At 44.7% G+C, this 23,961-nt stretch overlaps 1 protein-coding gene across 11 annotated transcripts in view; it reads right to left on the reverse strand.

Moving 5' to 3' along the window:
- The window catches only part of LOC137432741 (spermatid perinuclear RNA-binding protein-like), a 130,579-nt gene that overhangs the window by 47,517 nt on the left and 59,101 nt on the right, over window positions 1-23,961 (reverse strand). For 7 of the 11 annotated variants that reach the window (XM_078783555.1, XM_068124894.2, XM_078783560.1 and 4 more), the window contains 3 exons: window positions 7,440-7,531; window positions 6,820-6,915; window positions 2,317-2,428 (listed from right to left, as the gene is read on the reverse strand). In XM_078783555.1, coding sequence (XP_078639681.1) covers window positions 2,317-2,428; window positions 6,820-6,915; window positions 7,440-7,531 — 300 coding nt within the window. Of the gene's footprint in view, window positions 1-2,316; window positions 2,429-6,819; window positions 6,916-7,439; window positions 7,535-23,961 lie in introns of all 11 variants that reach the window. The other 4 variants (XM_068124896.2, XM_068124897.2, XM_068124895.2 and 1 more) reach the window with 1 other exon arrangement.

Consider the following 23,961-nt stretch of genomic DNA (forward strand, 5'->3'; position numbering starts at 1 on the left):
AGGTGGAAAACACATGGACACTGCTAAGGCCTTCAAGGAAAGAAGTTGGTATTTCAAAAAAGTGGATCTGGGGTGAATTAACGGGGGGTAGAAAAGATCAAGGTTTTGGATGGGGGAAGATAAGAGATGGTGGTGAACAGCTGTTTTAAAGACCTGGAGGGAGGAGTGGGATTGAAGAGAGTGAGGGAGTTTGTTCCAGAGGTGGGAGGAAAGAGGAATGAAAGAGTGAAGGTGAGCAGAGAGTCTTGATTTTGAAGGTTGAGTTGCTGGTTCCCTATATTTGGCCCTATATTTGAGTTACTGGTTCCCTATGTTTGGCTCCCATTTTCATCAGATCCATAATTTCACTGTTACTAATAATATTGAAATCCCCAGAAACTACATGTCCACATGGACCATACAAAAAAGGGGAAGAAGAACATGCACAGTCAGTCTCCAAAATGTCCTTTACCATATCTATACTGAGAGTTTTAAGAAATTTACTGTAATTGAATAAGGATTGTCCTATTATCTTGGTGAAGGTGAAATAAACCTTCAATGTGGTTCGCTCCCTAACTTTATTGGGTAATAATTTCTCCACACTAGTATCCCCAAAAATAGATTGAAGTCAAAGCTTATCTACTTGTTCGCTAGAAAAATCACAAATTAAGAACTCGTGAATCCTGCTACAAAAAGCTTCAATCAAAAATGAACACGTCATATAAACTCCGGAGAATATTAGCCAACACTACACTTGTTTGGAACATGACCTCAGAACATAAAAATCATGAAAAACCTTTCCTTCATAAAAACTATCAATCTATCAAAACTATCAAAACTAAACTATCAAAAACTATCAAAACAAAGTTTATCAATTATCTCTGAAATTTCCATTTTTGGAGCTGTATGACCCCAAATACGACGCCCATGACCTCTGGGTCTCCTGATTGGATTAGCAAAATACTCATTACCGGAAACATTACCTAGATAAACTGACCCATTATTTTGTACCCTATCATTAAGGCCCAAAGTATAGATCACACATAGGGTCCGAATCCAAAAGTCTTCTTTGCACCCAAGCTCAACATAACACTCCTCTATATTATCAAAATCATCAACATTTACTGGATCTATAACTTGAATAGAACCACGACTAAAATCATGCCCAACCTCATTGAAATTATTATATAAATATGTCTTAATACCAGACGATACACTAGACCTACCTATGTCCATTCAAACGCTGATGTAAACATTGAGAAGTTTTACCGATATATTGCAATCCACAATCTCCACAAGTAAGAAGATAAATAATGTACTTTGATTTACATCCCAGCAAACATTCACAGTCAACAACAAAAGTCCTACCTGTCTCATGACAGACAAAGTTTCACAAGGTCTAAATACTTTACAACACAAACATCTAGAGGAATTTAAAACTTTACAAATTAAACTTGGTTAAGTGATTCTTCACCATTGAGAGATCGGGCAAAAAGCGATATCTAAGATGATATTTCTGTTATCTCTGTTAAGTTATGGACGAGTTATGACGAAGTTATGGACGAGTTATGACGAAGTTATGGACGAGTTATGACCTTCCACTAAGCTATTTCTGTTAGGTTATGGACGAGTTATGAATAAACTTGGTGGACGAGTTGGTTAGGTGACAAGAACAAGCCGATTAGATTTTGGTTCAGGTCCGAATCCAGATCCGGCCTATCAGTGGGATACAAAACGTAAACTGTTCAGCTTGGCGGAGGTTTGCACTCAACCGAGTGCCGTTCTAGTTATTCCTTCTTTTAACACCGTTAATCCTTCCTTTTGAAGGATCCTAGGATCCTGGGTTCGAATCCCGGTCGATCGCTGAATTAACGCCAGGGGGGTTGACTCAGCCTGTCATCCTTCTGAGGTCGGCTAATTGAGTACCAGTTCACTGGTAATTCCCTGCTTGTCGTAAAAGGCGACAAAAAGGGTTGGCGGCAGGAAGGGCATCCGGCCGTAAAACATTGCTTCAAAAAGGGGACCAAAAAAACAACAACAACCACGGTGCCCGAAAAAGGCCAACCCCCGCTTTGTGGGGAAAAATGGCCTCTAAAGGTGGGTTTTTTTTTTTTAAATCCTTCCTTTTGAAGATGTTCTTTAACTGAGTGATCGGACTATCCCTTTTTGTTTATATAATCTCTGTTGACAATAACGATTGTTATGCAAATCAGATGCCTGCTTGAGCAATTCTCACAACTGGAAAGGGATGTCCCATGAATCTTGGTACGATAGTGTATGTTGACAACTCATAACCTCATCTTTTCCTCAAATTCCCCAATTCACAACAAGACATACCAATCATAATAACACCAGATGCAAAGAACTCAAGAACTCGACGCAGAGCCTCTCCCGCACAGAGCGCCCTATTACAGGTGCCAATAACTTTTTCGCAAATCAGTTCCAGTGCCTGCAAAGAAAAACACAACGACAATTAACCTTTATTGTCGAATCATGCAAAGAAGAAAGTACACCAGTAAAATATCTGCAAAGAAAAACGAGGTACAATTTGTTTGTTAGCAAATATATTAAAACGATAGAGCAAATTTTTAAAAAGAAATCATTCACACTTGTCTGAAATTTATCTCCAGTGGATATTATCTCCAACTTACAAATAAAACTGATGATGCACATAATTTTTAGACAAGCCTTATCGATTTACACAAATAAAACAACCAAAAAACATGCACAATAAAACCCCAACAATCGCGGATTCAACATTCGCGGACCCCGCATATACGCGGTTCATAAAGTGTGACCTGCTTCTATATTCGTGGCCCTGTGCTTCGTGCATTTGCAGTTTTTTCGTGTAATCTTGGTTTTTTTGCATATTCGCGGTTTTTAGCGGGCGTATTCGGGATTTTTCTGACCTGCTCTGACCAGCCCTGTGCGTTGAATATTCGCAATTTTTTACAGGATTTTTTTATTTTCCCTTATGAATCACGGACCACATGGAACCTATCCCCCTTTCCCATTGAAACAATGCCCTGTTTTACATATTTTTGTGGACTCGACATTCACAGCATTTTCAGGAACATATCCCTTGCGAATGTCGGGGTTCTACAGTATTTCCTTATTCTTGCACTCTTTTCCTATCCCTCATTCATCAATCTCCTGGCATGCCAGTGCATCCAGAATGGTGAAGCTTCTCTGGTTTTCCTTGCTATTTCTAGAGGCCTCAATTTCCCCTCCTACCCAGCGTTGCTAAAGCAGGAACTTCTTAAGTTAACTTAATAATGCCTCCAGTTTAGCTACCTGGTTTTTCAGCCATTTCCAATATCAGATTCAGAAAGGATAGGTTGTGCGTCTCCAAGAATTGCAGTTATGCTCAACCTTTTACTTTGTATGTACACTCAAAGTCAAGACTTAAAAAGGCAAAGATGTTCACATATAGTCAGAAAATAAATTTGCAGCTATTTTTATGTATACAAAAATCAAGGCTCATTGAAGAGCAAGGTGACAGAGGGTAAACGCCAAAGAAGTAAGTGATCTACCATCACTTCCAGGGACCTCGACTGTGCATCCAAAAAAAAACAACCTAAAACCACTAAAGGAATGCGCTGGCAACAAAAGAGGACAGAAAACAATGTGAGAAACATATCTCTTTCCTGCAAAAGATTAACTTCCCTGCAAATGTCTGCTGTTCTTCTTCTGCTCCAATCGGTTCATCTGATCATATGCTTATTAAAGGGGACATCTCTCTGGCCATTATCAGAGAGCCACTTCAGCGCCAAAGGGTCAGGCATTTCACTCAGGCCGACTGGCACGGTCTTCAAGCAGCCATCAATCATCTGGACTGGTCTCCCATCTCTACTGCCTCTGACATTAACACATCCTGGGAATTCTTTCAAAGAAAACTGCTCTCTCTCAAGCACTGTTTTATCCCATCTTGTCTTCTGTTGTCATACCCTTCCTCCCATCCATGGTACACGGAATCTTGTGGTGAGGCAGTTGCTCTGAAACAACTTGCCTTCACCTCCTGGCAGGAAAATACAACTGAAGGCAATCTAAGTTCCTTCCACTAAGCTCGGCATAAGTGTGTGTCTATCCTCAGGAGGGCCAGGAAACAATATCTCTCTAATCTCGACAGAACTCTCAAACAGAACTTTTTCGCTCTTTCACGAGCCTCGATCTTGTATACAAAAAAAAACCTTAAAAAAAAACCATGTCTCCCTCTTCCAAATCCTGGTGGCATCTGGTCAAATCTGTTTCTGGTGTTTGTTCCCCTCCATTACCTCCCTTTCCTCAAACGGCCACACAGCTGACACTGCACGTGAAAAAGCTGAATGCCTCAACTCTGTGTTTGCTTCAAAATATTGTGTCCTAAACCCATCGCTCTCTGTACCCACCTTACCCAGTCGTACACAGCTGCTCCTGGACTCTGTGTCCTTCTCTCCCGACAAGATGGAGAAGTGTCTGTCAAAGCACGACTCTGCTTCTGCAACTGGACCAGACGGAATCAGCCCATGGGAACTAAAGTCCAGCTCTGTTGCTCTATCACACCATCTCTCTGTACTATTCACACTCCCTTTTGTTCGAAATCTGCTTGGAAAGCAAACAACATTACCGCTTTAGACAAAAAAGGTGCAAAAACTGATCCTCTCAACTACAAATCAGCCTGCTCCCAATCATCAGCGATGTCATGGAATCCATCATCGCTTCTGACATTAAATTATTCCTCTTCTCAAATGGCTTGATAATTCTGATGATAAATTTCGATTCAGACTAGGCCACTTTACTCTCGACATGCCTCTTCACTCTCTGCAGACTTGGATAAAGTTACAAACTGCTCAAACAAGTGGAAGATGTCTTTCAATGCTCACAAATCTCACAGTCTCACTATGTCTCTCCAAAAAGACAGTCTGGAAAACCCTCCTATCTACTTTCTCAACAATCCTCTCGAAGAAGTTCTGTCGCTCAAGCTGTTGGGTCTCACTATCTGCCGTGATCTTTCCTGGGAAACCACATTTCCAAGCTGGCCTCCAAAGCCTGTCTCCGTCTGCGCATCATCCGTCGTGCATAGTCCTTTCTGGGCACTTCTGAGATCCTCACCACATACAAAGCTTTCATCCGCACCTCAATGGAATACTGCTCTCCCCTCTGGGCTGGTGCTCCTGCCTCACAGCTAGCTCGGCTTCACGCAGTTGAAACCAAAGCATTCAGAACTAGAACGGGCACTCGGTAGAGCGCATACCTTCGCCGCAGCTACTGTTCTGTACTTGGCATGGGAGTGTAGGGAACAGAACAGTGAACAGTTTGGTGCTGATTTCATGCAAATCGGATAAGAATTGACCGAGTTATGACAAACAAGATCGGGCATTGAATTCTGAACATTTTGGCATTAGTTGCATGCCAATTGGATAAAAATTGACCGCGCTATGGTAAAAATACGATTTTGACCTTTTCGTGACCTTGACCTTGACCTTTGACCCGATTGCTCCCAAAATCTAATCAAATGTGTCCCGTATAATAACCAATCATCCCACCAAATTTCATGCAATTCGGTTGAATACTTTTTGAGTTATGCGAATAACATACACACACACACACACACAGACATACAAATAAATACACAGCGATCAAAACATAACCTTCCGCTTTTGCGAAGGTAATCATTGGAATCTCCCGTGATGAAGCTAACTCTGAGGGCCTTTCTCTCTTTAACCACAGTCAGGTTGGTGGTCTTTCTGTCTTCTACCGACTCTCCGGCCTTGCTCCCACTGCTCTGTCTGCGCTCTGTCCCCCAAATTTTCCTGCAGGATGCACAGGATCTGCCAGCAACCCTCTTCTGGTGAAACTGCCAAAATCAAGACTCTCTGCTCACCTTCACTCTTTCATTCCTCTTTTCTCCTGCCTCTGGAACAAACTCCCTCACTCTCTTCAATCCTACTCCTCCCTCCAGGTCTTAAAAACAGCTGTTCACTGCCATCTCGCCCCATCCAAAACCTTGATCTTTTCTACCCCCGTTAATCCACCCCGAACCCACCTCCTTCAAATGCCCTATTTTCTTTGGTGAAATCCCCTGTAGAGTCCATCTTGTTTGTCATCCTGTGTACCCTGCCCCAGCCTTCTCTCTTCCACAGATCTCAAGATGTCCCTGTTCTATACTATTGTTGGGCTTCCTTCTCCTTCTCCTTCTCCTTCTCCTTCTCCTTCTCCTTCTCCTTCTCTCTCTCTCTCTCTCTCTCTCTCCACCTCTTGTATCCCACTCCCTTTATTAGCCCCCATTGGACTTTGTCCAAAACGGGGGCTTGTGGATTGGGTCTCGTCCGTCCGTCCGCAACCATATCTCTGAGATTTATAGACCGATTGTGTTCATACTTGGCACAAAGACAATACATAACGGTATACATATGCACACCACTTTGTTTCATGATGCGATCAAAGATGGCCGACTGGTGGCTATTTTAGTTGTAAAAAAAAAAACCGATATTGAACACGTCCTCAAACATTTCTCAGACATGCATTTACCGATCTTGTTCAAACTTTGCAAACAGGTTATGAATGATGGCTTACATATGCTCGTCATTTCTTTTTGAGATCAGAGCCAATATGTCTGACTGGCGGCCATTTTGTTAGCAAAATGTGTCCCCAACCATTACTTGAACGCGCATGGTCCGTATTTGTTCAAACTTGGCACGTGTTTATCGTGTTAACTTGGACCCACCTCCAAGATGATAGTGCTTACAAAAGTTTTCCTCTTTAAATGCTGTTTCCTCAAAACAATAAGACTTATGACCAAAAGATCATGATAATAATAATAATAATTATTATTATTGAAAAAAATCACAAGCTTCTCACCCAGCTACTTAGTGGCTTCCAGGCGTCCACACGCCTGCAAATGTCACGCAGAATCCGGATGATAATGACACAAGATTTGAGCGGGGTTGCCCGAGCCTGAGGGGACCAGAACACAAAACAAGAATCACAATTCATTTAGCAATCTCTGTTCCATCACACAACGTGCATCAAAGTATCAGCATCATATGCAAGTATATTTAAGTGGTGACAGTCATACACTGTTCCACCCAACCACAAAAAGAAAAAGTTGGGCAAATAAATGTTAGTATAAAGCAATAGTTCTTTACGAGCACAGTGCAACATAAGATAAAGTCCAAAAGGTTTGCTATTTGCTCCAAATCAGAGACCACTTCTACAGGGCAATGGAAATCCACTTAAGGTCTATGTACTGGGCATAATTTAAATGAAAAAAAAAAAAAACAACACAAAGGACTAAGACAAGCAGCAGCATGAAACTGCAAGTTAACATTTTGCTGCAATTGCTTTTGTAGCCTCATGACACCTTCGAGGTTTAACATTTATGTGCCGGTGGGGTAGCCACACGGCATGCTGTGGAGTAGTGGGACAAGGTCATAACTCATAAGGCTACAACAACAATAAAACAGGAAATGGTAGCAAACCTGAAACCACTTGGCGTGGCGGAGGGATGCCAGGGCGTTCAGACAATGCTGCCTGTCCAAAAGGTCCATGGAATTCCTTACGGTAACCCTGTCTACTGGCCAACAGGACGACAAACACACACGCACAATTTGACCAAGCGAAGGCTCATGGCACTGGGGCGGAAGGCGGTCGGGGCGGGAGCCAAGTTCTTATGCGTGCAGGGGCTCACAATGTGTACATATAGGCTGCGTGGTTTGGTTTCCCGGCACAGGATACTCAATGATGTTTTTGTTTTTTTAAGTTAAATGTCGCTACAAAACCACAGACTGTTGAAAATGGAGGTTAAAAGAAATGGCAAATTTCATGTCAAAGCAATAAACCATCTGACATCAATGTCTCAGATTCCTTTGATATAGGGTATGGCTGTTCACTATGAGGAGCTTTTTGTATATGCTGTAGCTCTAGTTTAGCCCTCCTCGGTGAAGCACTTATCAACATATAGGCCAATAAAGTTTTCCACTTTAGCAGGACCGTGAGATCTTTGTTAGGTCATATCTCCACAAGAACAAGGCTCATGGAAGAGCAAGTGTTATCCAAGAGAGCATTCCCCATTAAAGGTCATCATCGTCGGTGAACAGAATATTTAGAGGAAACTACATTTTCACACCAAATACTGCACCAGTGGTTCTTAAACTGAGGGGATGGAGGGCATGCCCTGAAGGGGGCATGAGGAGATGTCAGGGGGTCATGAGGGGTGTGTGGAAAATGCTGGCATAAAGGGCTTACTATGCAAAAAGTGCACATGCTTTAAATTATGCATGAGTATTTGTATATGAACATACATACATACACACACACACACATATATATATATATATATATATATATATATATATATATATATATATATATATATATATATATATATATATATATATATATATATATATATATATATATATATATATATATATATATATATATATATATATTAGGGTGGTGCTCAAAATAATTTTTTTAAAATATTTACTGGGACATGGCTTTATGTTGTTCCTTTTGTTCCAAAATGAAAAGACACCAAATATGAAAGCAATCTGATTTTATTTAGGGGTGCCACATCAGCCTTCAAACTAAAGGTGTCTACAAAACTTTTCTATATATGGATCGAAAGCAAAACCAGAAGTTTGTTTTATGAAAATCCACCCTCCACTCACTTTCTTTGTATTCTAGCAAACACAAGTTACAATAGCTGCACAAATAGCACTATATTGCTATGAAAACTCAAATTCAATGATAATCCAAATGTTCAGTTCATAAAATGAAGAGACACCATATCACATCTATCTATAAATCCAGTAATCTCTGTGTGTATGTGTGTGTGTCTGTGTGTGTGTGTGTGTGTGTGTGTGTGTGTGTGTGTGTGTGTTTGTCTGTGACCGCTGTTTCTCGACAACCACGGGTCCGATATACTTGAAACTTGCCAGGTATATTGCTGGGGACCCGAGGATGTGCCTTTTCAAGGTTTGAAATTAATCGGACAAGTGGTTCCCAAGGTATGGTCACCGTACTCGCAAGCCGTTCGCTTTGGCTTTGCGAATGGACCAAACCATTTCATGTAAATAGAGGGGGGGGGGGGGGGGGTTCTACCGTACTCGCAAGCCGTTCGCTTTGGCTTTGCGAATGGACCAAACCATTTCATGTAAATAGAGGGGGGGGGGGGGTTCTGTGGTCGTTACTGCCACGTGGTTTCAAAGTTTTTTTTTGTTGTTGTTGTTTGCACGCATGTTTTTTTGCACCCACGTACGGGCACGCCCTAGTCTATCTATAATTCCAGTAATCTCTGTATGTGTGTGTGTCTGTGTGTTTGTCTGTGACCGCTGTTTCTCGACAACCACGGGTCCGATATACTTGAAACTTGCCAGGTATATTGCTGGGGACCCGAGGATGTGCCTTTTCAAGGTTTGAAATTAATCGGACAAGTGGTTCCCAACGTATGGTCACCGTACTCGCAAGCCGTTCGCTTTGGCTTTGCGAATGGACCAAACCATTTCATGTAAATAGAGGGGGGGGGGGGGGTTCTACCGTACTCGCAAGCCGTTCGCTTTGGCTTTGCGAATGGACCAAACCATTTCATGTAAATAGAGGGGGGGGGGGGGGGTTCTGTGGTCGTTACTGCCACGTGGTTTCAAAGTTTTTTTTTGTTGTTGTTGTTTGCACGCATATTTTTTTGCACCCACGTACGGGCACGCCCTAGTAATATTAAACAACCCAAATATAATGAGAAATGTAACTCCTATTTCTGGGCCTGTTTCACCACTGTTGCCTTCTTGGCATCGGGGTACATCTTCCTGTGAGCAGCAACAACTTGGAGCAGAGCTTGCTTTTGCTCTTCATCCTTTGTAAGGAGCTTATTGTAGTCTTGTATCAATGCGACACCCTTTTCTGCCCTGTCATTCACCATGACTAAGCCACTGGCGGCTTTCTTTGCTTCCTGAAAGCTGGTTTCTTGCTCCCATGAACCAGGATCCTTATCCATCCAATCAGTTGGGGTCCCTAGGATGCTGAAGAAATGCTTGGTGTGTTTTGTTATGAGGCCAGCGATTGACAGGGCGGTTCCTCGTTTGATAGCTGGTCTCTTTTAGAGAGGGGTTTTCACCGTCATTTTTCAATGCTTCAATCATATTGATCTTGCTTTCTTTGTCAATTCTGGTGTCAAAGAATGCAAATGCCACTAGTACTGGGCTCATGTACCACGTGTGGCGGCCAAGTGCCTTCAAGGCTGCCTGAGCCATCTTCTGATTGATTTGTTCAAACTTTTCCAACTTCTTGAAGAGGTTAATGTCATTCAGGGGAGCCTCAATAGCTTGTGGAGCCCGAAACCAAGCCTGTACATACACAAGGCAGACAAAAATGTTGAAGGCTCGGAGTTCTCTCGCCTCTCGAAGTGTCAAGTGGAACTCTGACCGAAACATGACCACCTGTAGTGAATATAGTGCTTTTGCCATCCATCTGGCTCTGTGCATTGCTCCTGGAGCCATGATCCGGATTCCACGAGGTGGGATTCCTCCCATGTAGATGACAGTCAGTTCTAGGAGTTCACGATAATCATCTCGTGGCTGCTGATCTTTCAAACACACAAGAACGTTTTTGCTTCCAACACAGTGTCTACAGATCCCATTGAAGCCTTCCTCTCTGAGAATTGATCGTGAAGAAACTTCCTGTCCTCGGGGTTGGTGATTATGGCCTCCGAATCTGCATGCCTAAGATCAAACGTCTTCTCCAAGGAGGCCTTGAAGGATGCTTCCTTTTTCTCTTGGGTCGCACCACCCTGCTTTGCACCTTTTTGGAGGCTCCTCCATTCTTCATATAGCCTCTCCAAACGATGGATGCAGTGCTGCTTCGTCGTTGTAGGTAGGTGAGCTTTTTCCCAGAACTTCACAACCTCTTCAATGGTTAGGGTTGCACTCTCCCGGGCAGTGCGATTCTCCTTCTTCAGGTGATGGAAAAACAGGACAAGAGATTGATGCACAGTCGGGAGCTTGGCACCTTTTATGGCATCTCCAGAAGTGGACCCAATGAGATACACATTATCCTGAGCCCGAGTTTTCAATGAAACACTGGTACTAGCACATGCCATATCTGCAAAATAAGCAAGAATGTGGGTAAAATCCTGTTAATTCTTACTCCACAGGGTCACTCTCTACAAAAGAGCCACAGTCAATAAGTTAGGCCTACATATTACACACTAAAAAAGCGTACCCCTGACCCCGGGAACCTGTACAAAACATGCATGAAAATTGCCCAGATAGTGATCAAAGGAAGTCTCAAAACTGTATGTATAATATATTGTATATATATAATGTATAATGTGTATTTATGTATATTTATTATTTAATGTATATTTACTATATATTTATTTTTAATATTATATTTAATGTATATATATAATTATGTATTTATTTTGTGTATATACAGCCCAAAAAATGGAAATTCCTATTTTTGCATGGGGGAAAATTCATCACTGATGTGGCACCCCTAAATATTATTGGATTCCATTCAAATTTGGTGTGGTTTCCTTTGACACCAAAAGGAACAAACATAGACCATGTCCCGGAGAAAATCTGCATTTTGCTTTTTTGAAGCCCACCCTAATATATATATATATATATATATATATATATATATATATATATATATATATATATATATATATATATATATATATATATATATATATATATATATATATATATATATATACATACATACATATATATATATATATATATATATATATATATACATACATACATATATATATATATATATACATACATACATACACACATACATACACACATATATATATATATATATATATATATACGAGGTGTGTTCAAAAAGTATGCGACCTTAATTTGTCGTGCGTAAACAAATGAAGCTAGGGAGGCGTTGATTGGTGCACGTATGTAGGCGATCCTAATGTGCAAGCGTGAATTTTTTCCCACCTGCAAAAGCTGTCATTCGACGGCAGACCGCCGATGAGTGAGGAAGTGTAAGTGAGCGCCGTCGGATTTTCGTTTTTGACAAAATGACAGAAAAACTTGAACAACGCTACTGCATCAAATTTTGTGTAAAGCTTGGCGATTCCCAAGTGGAAACGATCCGCAAGATTCAACAGGCCTTCGGGGACGAAGCAATGAGCACCACACAGATAAAGGAGTGGTACAACCGCTTCAAAGATGGCCGCACATCAGTGGAGAGTGAAGCACGTTCGGGTAGGCCCTCAACATCCCGAAATGAGATCGTCATTGACCAATTGAGGACCCTGGTGATGCAGGATCGTCGAATCACGATCAGAGAACTTGCAGACGAGGTGGGCGTCAGCATTGGATCCGTTCATTCCATTATGAAGGAGGATTTGGGCTTCAGGAGAATCTCAGCGAAGTTCGTACCAAAGATGCTAACGATTGAGCAGAAGCAACTCCGTTTGGAGATCGCACAGGACATGCTGGAGACTGTGAACAGCGATCCCAGCTTCCTCAACACAGTGATCACTGGCGATGAGTCCTGGGTTTATGGGTACGACCCAGAAACCAAGTTGCAGTCATCACAATGGAAGCATCCAACATCCCCGAGGCCAAAAAAAGCAAGGCAGGTCCGCAGCAATGTCAAAGTCATGCTGACCGTCTTCTTCGACTCCAGTGGCGTGGTTCATCACGAGTACGCACCACACGGCACAACCATCACCAAGGAGTATTACCAAGAGGTTCTGCGTCGCCTTCGTGACGCTGTGCGACGCAAACGACCAGACCTGTGGGCAGCGGGCAATTGGCAGCTCCATCACGATAACGCACCCGCCCATTCTTCACATTTGATACAGAGTTTCTTGGCCAAACACAACACACCTGTGCTTCGTCAGGCTCCCTACTCTCCCGACATAGCTCCGTGTGACTTCTGGCTTTTCTCCAAGTTGAAAATGCCCCTGAAAGGGACCAGATTTCAGTCCAGAGAAGACATCATGCGGAATGCGACGGACCAGCTGCGCGCCATCCCAAAAGAGGCGTTCCAGCGCTGCTTCCGACAGTGGCAGAACCGTTGGGAGAAGTGTGTGGCAGCCCAAGGGGACTACTTTGAAGGAGATTAGTGTAAGTTTGTTGTATCTGGATACGAGTATTTTTTATGAATAAAGGTCGGATACTTTTTGAACACACCTCGTATATATATACAGTCGTCCCTCGCTATATCGCGGTTTACTTTTCACGGCTTCGGTACATCGCGGGTTTTTCTCGCTAGTATATGTAAAATTATATCGCGGATTTTTCGCTATATCGCGGGATTTTGCGGTATAAATGTATTTTTATATACTATTATTTTAAATATTTTTGTGGTAAAATAAGCATTTTCTAGCCTAAAAAATAAAAAAACGTAAAAAAATAAGAAAAATACAGTGGTTAAAACATATTACAAGAAATAAAATATTGTACATAGTGTACAGTAGAAGGGTAGACAAAGAGACAAAGAGTCGTGCGTATGGAAAACGCAGAAGCGGCAGCTTCCACTTGCGATAGTTACCCACGTAATGGGTAACTGTAATGCTCTTTCTGGCTGTGCAGTACATTCATCATCGTCATCAGTACTGCACAGCTAATTCATCATCATCTTCATCACGCAAGTTGTAGTATTGAAGAGCCGGGGCTCTTGCTTGATACGGACGAAATGACGGGCAAGACACAAACTCGTCCGAGAAGATATTTATTCTCAAAACCAACTCGGGAACACTGAAAAGCCCATTTATCGGGCTGCATTATAAAGCACAACCAGAAACCGAAACCGAAAGCCACGCCTCTCAAGCGTGGCGTGCTTCGGCGGTCACGTGATCAACAGGTGTAGCTGATTATACCCGCACGCTTTGGCGGTCACGTGACCAGCCACTCTGACGCCGGGGATCCCCGCCGGTGACGGCACCGGCTGGAGCAAGGAGATTCTGATGCTGGTCTTGCTTGGGGGACCCATGGGTCGCTACAGTATCTTCAATGGTGAGTACCCATTAGAATTTTATATGTTGTTAAAATTAAGTATGTTTAAGAGTGTAAAAAGTGTTTAAGAGTATAGGAAGTGTTTATAAGAGTACGGGAAAGGTTAATAAGAGTGTGAGAAAGGTTAATAAGAGTGTGGGAAAGGTTAATAAGAGTGTGGGAAAGGTTAATAAGAGTGTGGGGAGGGTCATAAAGCTTTAAAATATATATATATATAAATAATAAAATAAAAATATGGTCGCTACTTCGCGGATTTTCGTCTAACGCGGGGGGTTCTGGAACGTAACCCCCGCGATAAACGAGGGATCACTGTGTATATATATATATATATATATATATATATATATATATATATATATATATATATATACTGTTATGTCGGTGGGGTAAAGCAATATCTAGAGTCAGGTAGATCTGAATAGGTAACATGCTTCGTCTGTCACGATAGGGAATCTGCCCTGTAATAAGTTCCATGTGTAGTCTGGTTTGGCGGGTAAGAGTATACCTGTGAACATACCAGGATGTTCGAGTGTTAAATAGTGTAGGGATGATGATAACAGCCCCTGTGTGTCACACCTGGTAATCAAACCCTTGTCCTTTATGGCAATGCATACCCTGTTGACACTTAGACAGGTCCTGTAGCACACACATTAATTAAATTCCCTTCCCTGACAAGGACTTCGGAAGAAAACAGGCAAGAGGCCAGTTCGGGGCACCGCTGCATGGGTGGCAGCCAGCTACACCTCCGGCAGGCCTAGCAAAATAGAGTGACACGAGCTATCACCACGCTACAGGGAACGAGTGATTGTTTGGCATGGAGGGCGCGAACCTCCAGCCAATCAGGGCGAGCAATACCGGGTGGGAGGGACTCGGCCAATGAGAGGGCGCGAGCAAGAGGGAACATTGGAGGAGAGTGGACGCAAGGTGATAAAAGGGGATGCACGACATCTTCAGCAGCTCTAGTTTTTGGGTTCTTCGCTGCCTCTTGTGCTGCACGTCCCTCTCTGGCTGTCTTGTGCTCTCTGCGCTTCCCTTCTTGGTCTTGAGAGGTCCTGGTGGTCGTTGGTTCACCATCTGCGTGGTGCTTGGAGCGGTTCTCGGTGCTTTCGGTGCTGTGAACGGGCGGGACCTCGTGTGCGAACGGGGAGGGCATTGGCTCGGGCCTAGCAAAGCGTACGAGGCGGACGGAGGGTACCTCCACGCCGGAGGTTGGAGCCAAGTGGGGACAAGACGACCACAGATAAGACCGCACACCACATACACACCATAACGAACAGTTCTTTTCGTAATTCGTATTCCCTCGTCTCGTATCCGAAATCTGTGTGTGGGGACGTCCCGATTAGGATATTTATTACCGGCGCGTGCTTTTCCCTATCCCGACCTTTGCAAATAAACCCTTGTATTATTTTCCATTCCCTGCAAATCTTGTGCCGTTTGAGTTCATTCGCCTTCCACAGGTACGCGCTTTTACCACAGCTTCCTCTTCCCTTCTCCTTCCCGCGCTACAAAAGCAAAATCCGTATTTGAGCGTCGCCTCAAGTAAATCCGTTCTGGTCCATCCGCGGTTCCGGGTCTTAACCGAGGGTTCCGCGTGACAATACACATACATACATACATACATACATACATACATATACATATATATACATACATATATATATATATATATATATATATATATATATATATATATATATATATATATATATATATATATATATAGCGGTTGTGCCATAAAGGCATAACCCCTATAGTTAGTTTGTTGCACGACAACATATAGCCTGCAGTAGTTAGATATGTCTTATTGAATGTAAAGATTAGCCCTTTCCCATTGTGTAGTAATAAAGACCAAATATGTGTTGAGTTAGGCAGGATGTCAAGCCTTCGTGGCTGGGTGAAGCCATTACTAATGTGCAGGAAGGCGTGGCCAGAAGCAAAGGCCCACGTGACCAGTGAGGAGGCGGGAACAACTTGCCAGGATGTGACAAGCCTCAGCCAATGGGAGGCTCTGGAACATTTTGAAGGGCGTGGGCGGGTCTGGTAAAAGCCCACGCGGAGCGCATTATCACTCTTTTGCCGAGCATTTCGCTGCACACAGGGCGACCTCCTGCTCTGTTCGATCTTGCCTTGCCTGGGATTTTGCCACGTGGACGACACCCTGCTCTGGACTCTCTTGTTTTAGCTCCAACGGCACGTGTTTTGGCCTTTGTTCTTCGTCGACACCAATCGCTTCTGTGCCGATCTTTTGCGCCATCCGGCTGACCTGCAAGCTTGTCCAACCTGTGCTGAAGTTCGTCCGTACCAACTTCGAGGCGGCGGTTCGTCCTTCGGACCTTACCTCATCCAGGCTGCACGTCCGGATCGGGTATTGAACTGCGAGACGCGCACACCAGACCACGTGGCCACCAGCGAGCAATCCCAGCACGTACATCGGTACGCCCTTAACAAGTGTCTTTTTCCGTGTGTGTGTGTGTGTGTGTGTGTGTGTGTGTGTGTGTGTGTGTGTGTGTGTGTGTGTGTGTGTGTGTGTCAGAGTGTGAAGGCGCCAAGTCGGGGTTATTAGTAGGTAAGAGTTTGTAAGCTGTATCTTCGTCTCTGTTTCTCTGTGCCTTCCAAATAAAAGGCTGTACATTGTGTTGTTACTTTCCAACCTGTTCGGTACGTCTTTTCTCCCTGGCCTAGCATCATCCAGGACCACATTTGGCTAGACTCAGGTCCATAAATCTCATGGGGTAACGCCACTTTCCACACCGTGCAAATCCGCTCGGCTCGCAATTGAATAAAGTGTGTGAAAGCGAGGGTTCGATCGCGCGGTTCTTCGGCACGTGCGTGCACCTTGATCCGTGCACCTTGAAGGTATTCGTGATTCTCCGGTATTAACCGAGGGGAATCACGCAAAAAAATTGTTGTGCAAAAAGGGGGTTTTGAACCCGGCCCCCGCAAACAAATTGTTGTGAAGGAGTGGGATAATTTCAACCACCGCAACAATATATATACACACTGTTATGAATGTTATGAATATAAATTATGAATTTGGGGTAGAGGGGAATATCTAGATCTAGATAGATCTGTGTAGGTATCATGTTTCATCTGTCGTGGGTAGCTAGAACTACCTCAATGTAAGTAAGTCAGGGACCTGTGGCCCAAATGTCGGAGTAAGCTGCGTATCTGTGTCCCCGCCACGAGGGGCGGTGCCTGGTAACTAGAATTAGGGAATATGCTAACTCCATTGTGTGTCGTTCCCTCTGTGAACATACCTGTGTCCCTTATGGCAACGCACTCTTATGGACACTTAGATAGGCCCTTAGTGCACACATTAATTAGGCTCCCCCCTTACAAGAACTGACCGGAAAGACTAGCAGGCAGCGGCCGCACAGTGGTACACCATGGCTTTCACACATTGACCAGGCAGGCTGGGAGCCACGCCCAGGAGGACTCTTGATTGGCCAGGGGGAGGGGCGAGCAACAAGCAGGGCACCGATTGGCAGAGTAGGGGAGGACAAGTGATTGGTCAACGGAAGGGCAGAGAGCTTCCCCGTGATTGGAAGGTAAAGAAGGACTGGTGGTTGGCCACCGACCAATGGCATGGAGCAGGGCGCCAAGCGTTCTGCCAATGGGAGGGGATGGAGGAGATCAGAAGATTCGGGAAGGTTAGAAGCGACGCACTGGTTGGAGGGGAAAGGAGCTGACGTCAGAAAACCGCGAGTAAAACCGCTCGCTCGCCGGCATTTTCCTCTTCTTCTTCCCTTGGCCTTCTCGTTTTGGATCCATCCTGCCCTGACCTCCGTCTCGACCTCCCTTCTCGCGTTGGCTTCGCTTCTGCCTGGACCTCCCTTCTGCCCTTGCTTTTCGTTCCCGGTTGGAGTTCGTTTGGAAAGACGTTGGAGCGCCGACGATTATCTTCCCCGGCGTTCACGTGCGGAAGGCGAGCGCACGAGCTGCAGCAGCCTGGAGACCATTGCACGCTCGCTCGCTTGGCGCGAGAGGCCTGGTGAACGGGGGGGCCGGTGGAACACCAGCAGGCGGGACCGAGCGGTTCACGCTGACCAGAGCCACGTCGGACGGTGCCTGCTCGACCTGACGCTACACTGCCAGACACAGATAAGACGCACCACATTTCACAAACATGATGAGACATTAATTTTATTCACCATCTCCCATTGTTTGAATCCGAAGTCTGTGAGTGGGGACATCCCAATTTAGAATTTAGTTTTATCATCACGTTTCCCTGTCCTGATATTTATTTTGAATAAACCCTTTTATTATTTTCCCTTTCATTCCAAATCCCGTGTTTGTGTGAGATTAATTTGCAGGGTTGAAGACTGCTCGGATCGAGTCAGGTAAATTCCCGCTTCTTCTTCTTCCCCTTCTTCCTCCCGTGCTTGCACAGTCAAATCCGCCATTGACCAGGACCTCGTTAAGCTCGATTAGCTATCCGTGGAGTCCTCTCGGTGTTAACTGAGGCAGCCACAGGACAATACATATATATATACATACATACACAGACACACACAGTACATATACAGTGCCTTCAGAAAGTATTCACACCCCTTGACTTTTCACATTTTGTTGTCTTACAACTTGAATATAAAATGATTCAAATTGAGATTTTTTTTGTCACTGATCTACACACAATACCCCATTCATGTTGAAGTGGAACATGTTCTTTTTTATTTTAAGTTTTATAAATTGTGTGAGGAGGCATCTAGGGAAGGGTATAAAACAGTTTCCAGAGTTTAAGTTCCTAAGAGCTCAGTGAGCTCAATCATCACTGACAGAACATCAGAGTTCCTTGGCTGAGATGGGAAAAACTGCTGGAAGGACAACAGTCTCTGCAACACTTCACAAATCTAGGCTTCATGGAAGAGTGGCCAAACAGAAGCTACTCCTGAGAAAAAGGCATTTGACAGCACGCTTGGAGTTTGCAGAAGGCACGTGAAAGACTGAGAGCATGAGGCCACAATATTCTGTGGTGTGACGAGACGAAAATTGAACTCTTTGGTTTGAATAGTTGTGAATTTTGGGGTAGGGGAATATATAGATTTAGGTAGATCTGAATAGGTATCATGCTTCGTCTGTCGAGTTAGAACGATCTCGGTGTAATAAGTCCTGTTAGTCCGGTTTGTCGGATCAAGTGTGAACCTGTGATCATACGAGGATGATTCGGTGATACGTCGAAATGGGGACGAAGATAATTCCCCTGTATGTGAAACCTCGGTGATCATACCTGTGTACCGTATGGCAACGCACTCTTATAGACATTAGTTAGCCCCATTAGTGCACACATTAATTAATCCCCCGCCGCCATAAGGACCGACCGGAAAGACAAGCAGGAAGTGGCCTTGTACAACGACGCCATGGCAGGCAGACATCGTGCAAGGCAGGCAATAGCCACGCCCAGGACTCTTGATTGACAGGAGGAAGAAGGGGCGAGCAACACCAAGAGCATCGATTGGAAAGTAAAGAAGGACTGGTGATTGGCCACCGACCATTGGCATGGGAGCAGGGCGCCAAGCGCTCAGCCAATGGGAGGGAATGGAGGAGATCAGAAGATTCGAGAAGTCTAGGGGCACCATGCTGGTTGGAGGAGAGGAGGGCTGACGTCACGTGACGGTGAGTAATACCTCTCTTGAGTAATACTAGGGGCACCATGCTAGTTCCTTTTGCCCTCTTGCGTTGGACGTGCCCTTTGCGCTTGCCCTTCTCATTCCTGGATCCATCCTGCCCGGACCTCCGTCTCGACTTTTCTTCTCGCTTTGGCTTCTGCCCTTCCTGGACCTCCCTTCCCCTTGCTTTTCGTTCCCATTTTGGAGTTTCACTTCGAAAGACGCTGGAGCGCCGACGATTCTCTTCCCCGGCGTTCACGTGCGAACGGCGAGCGTGCGAGCTGCAGCAGCCAGGAGACCATTGCATGCTCGCTTGCTTGGCACGAGAGGCCTGGTGAACCGGGGAAGGGGGTGGGGGCGGTGGAACACCAGCAGACGGGACCGAGTGGTTCGCGCTGGCCAGAGCCGCATCGGACGGAGCCTGATCGACCGACACTGCAGACAGATAAGATGCACCACAGAACACAACACGACGATTATTTTATGTGAATATTCCTTCGTCCATGTATTTGAAGTAGCCCAGCAGATATGTGAAAAAATTGTGCTTTTGGTGATACAAGCATGAAATTTTGAACACTGATAGAGCATACTACTAGGAAGATTTTTGGATATAGGGGCATTCAAATCTTTTCCCAGGGACAAAATGGCGGCCATTTAAAAAATGGCCGTTTACGGATAATAAGATACACAGTACCGATGTCTATAAAACTAGATTTACTTATTGCTCAAGCACACCTATGATGTTTTTTTCACGTAAACAGGTTGTAAGATCATAATTAAATGTCAACAAACTCACATAACATTTATTTGGTCCTTATTCTTTACAAAAATAATTACTTTTTGAGCTATTTTGAGCAAACTCCAGAAACACAATGGAAATGAAGTGAAAATGCCACATTAACGCTGTGGAAGTGACTTTCACTATAAAACAGTCTACAAAACAGTCTTCCACATGTTTGTGTATATGTAACAGGTGTGTTATTCCTCCTGTATACTATCGTGTGCACTCCCCTGCACAGTGACACAGAGCTGAGCACTGGAGTGCGGCCTTAACACACTTGCACTGTTTCCTGCAACCCTTCTTGCATCCACATCTAATCAATTGTCGGCATGCCTCAGTTGCCTCTGTGAGGGTTGTCCAATATATCCCCCAGCCGTTATTACTCTGTTTCCAACCCCATTCACTTGGCGATGGGAGCTCAGGTGCGCAAATCATCATCTGGCCCCAACAAAAGCCGGCTTGGTAGGCAGCTCTCTTGATGTGTTGTCTGAGGGCTTCTTGCGTTGGTGGGATAGCCTCTATTGATCTACCAGTCTGGGTGAAGAGATGCTTGCGGGCATCGTTAACATGTTCCTGGCTGCTTGTTCGATCGTAGAGCAGAACAACAAAACGCTCCAGTGGATCCATGTTGTCATTTGCAGTTGAAATGGTTGGTGTGGCAGCCAGTGCGCAGAAAGCTGAGGTGACCTCATCATAGGCTTTCCATGTTTCCCATGCTGTTTTCTTCCCCCTTCCGCCGAAGCAGGACACGGTGTCACACCCAGTGAAGGCGTGGAAGAATGGCAACCCTCGGCACTTGTTTGGTCCCAGTGCCACAGCCATCTCGTGAGCTGCCAAGTGCCTGAAATTCTTCCCTGTGCCAAAAGCAACCCAGAGTTCATCGATGTCAAGATATCCAGTTGCTGCCACTGCAAGGATCAAAACATCTGTGTCCACTGTGCGGATTGACACCTTGGTATAGCCCTGTCTGACTGCATCTTGGACATGGAGTAGTATCCTTGTATCTGCCTCCTCGTGACTACACGGGGAAAGACCAGTAACATCTCGTGGCTGTGTACAAAAAACTTCTTTGTGGTTTGTGGTGACGATTTGCTTGTCAGTCTCAATGTTTGCTATCCTCGTTGCTAGAAAGTCAAACAACTCCACCTTGTTCTCGTCTATGCGAAGGAAGGCCTGCCAGTTTCGAGGGATGGAACTAGATGGCTCAACTCGTCTCCTGGTGCCTTTACCCCTCGTCTTCCTGGTGTCGGCTTTCAAACTGTCTGGGAAATATTCATCCCAGATAATATCAACCCTGCTCTTATTTTGTATCTGAGATGTGATGTATGGCAAGAATACTAGTGATGCATACTCAGAGAAGGTCTTCGCATTACGAGGTGCCAACATGTTCACGATGGCTGCTCCATCCAGGATCATGACTTCAACAGGGGGGCTTACATCATCATTTTCCCGTGAGGTGATCAGATCTTCTAAGCACCCAACCAGATCAGACTTGGTTCCAAGCCGGATTTTGCCCATTTGTGACAATGCAGGGGGACAAGCTTGGTTTTCATGTGCAAATAATTCATCAACATCTCCATTCCGTGTCTGGGATGCAATAAACAGCCTGGAGAACAGAACGCAGTCATTCTTCAGAGATACCACCTTCAACTCTGTTCTTGACTTCTCTCTGACTGGGGGTCGGCTGAAGAGAGGGAGATTGTTTCTTTTTATTGGGTCAGTGATAGGCTTTGTCTGATGTACAAGCCTCTCGTTCACATATGTGTCATACTGTTCTTTTCCCAGCTTCTCGATCTGGTAAAGGGTGTTGATGACTGCTGGGTCTGCCAGGTCTCTGCTGTCTAGCACCAAGAGATCTTTGCTGTCGTCACAGAATGGGTTCCCCATCTCTCCTATGACACGGGTGAGTGCTCTCACATCTCGAGCAAAGGCTACCTGCGTGTGCTTTGTCTGTTCATGGTGTTTTAGTTCAGTTTTCCTAATTCTTTTTTCTGTTGTGGCCTCGAACTTATAGATCAGTTTGGCCATCTCTGGACCAGACACCATCCATCGGCGCAAAGCTGCAGCATTCTCCGTAAGACCTACAGCCCCTCCATCACCTTTCACCAATGCATTATTTTGCTCGTGTGCCTGGTCTAAGGCTATGGCAGAGAATGCACGTGTAGTCTTCTTCATGGTGAAGTTTCCTGCCAGAAACTGTGCGTATACAGTTGGATGCTTTGTTGCAAGTGTCACCATGTCGCGCAAGTGAACTGGGATCCACCTGGCATAGTTTGTATGTCCCAAGGCGAAGAACCATGGTACAAGCTTGGTCAGAGCATCAGTGTACAGTTGGAAGTTTCCTTCACGGACGGATCTCACATAGATCAGGACTGCCAGTTCTAGCTGCATAATTAGGAACCAGAACTGAAACTGTGGACTTGCATTGGCTTGTTCACCGCACCAGTCATCTAGTGGTATCGTATCCTGTCCCTCATCTAGTCCACTGGTGTACTGGCTGTAGGCTTCCTTCAGGAGAAGATAGAGAGTACTGGCTATGACTTGGTGTGCTCGTCGTGTGCGTGTCACATGGGTCACTTTCAGGAAGGAATCAGCAGTACCACTTGTAGCAACCCCTGCAAGCATCAGAACGCCTGTCCACCCACTGCTATCCAGAAGGTCACCGAGGGTTTTCCATGCTGCCATCTCAATATGGAGTCCACCAAAGACCATGACGAAGTGATCTTCTCCGTGTGTTTCTGGCCATCTCCATTGGATCTGTTTGGCAAGTGTGTACAGTGGCTGATCAAGTGTGATTACAGGGATCTGACCTGGATTCAGAATATCGATTGCTTTCTTGATGACATCCATGGAGTGACGAATCATTGCCACAGATTTTGCCTGGTCATAGAAGAGAGGCAGCAATGAAGTTAAGGCCACACTACACTCTGGTTCTTCTGGAATAGACTGCTTGCTGGCATGGTATCCAGCCCATGATACTGTCTCGTCTCCCTTAAGTGGTGTGTCAGATAGCACTGTCTTCTCCATCTGCTCCAGCCACCTGTCAAAATGCAAGATAATGAACACAATTAAGAACAAACAAGTCCACACAAGTTAACAAGTCTTGGTTATTTAGGTACACATATAACTGTCCACAGTTCAAACACAATAATCAGTTACCTGTACTCAATCTGCATTGCTTCAGGGATGAGTTGGCAGTTGCTTTTGTTGGGACCCGCTAGCTTGGGTACAGGTGGGTCACATTTACCCAGAACAACAGGAGGTACGATGGTGTATGACTGTGGCAGGTGTGCATCTGTTGTTGATGTGTCATCTGGTTTTACCCGTTGAACTCCACGGCTATCGCTATTTGGGTGCTGGAAAAGTGAAATGCCAGTGCCATGGAAGGAGTCGTGGGCACTTGTTGAACTGGGGTTATGATCAATGTTATCCACTGCCCCAGTTGTGAAGAGGTCACTTTTTAGCTCAGGGGGGCAAACTGTACCCTCATTTTGGAAGAAACGGCAGATTCTGTTCCCCAAGTCCGTGGAGATGCTAAGCACCCTGTCATAGGAGATCGAGAGACCCAGGTTGAACATAGTATGAACCAGGTCTCTTTTTCGAGTCTTTGTGTGGA

This window comes from Myxine glutinosa, chromosome 8, assembly GCF_964187855.1.
Source record: "Myxine glutinosa chromosome 8, kmMyxGlut1.1, whole genome shotgun sequence".
Taxonomy (NCBI): domain Eukaryota; kingdom Metazoa; phylum Chordata; class Myxini; order Myxiniformes; family Myxinidae; genus Myxine; species Myxine glutinosa.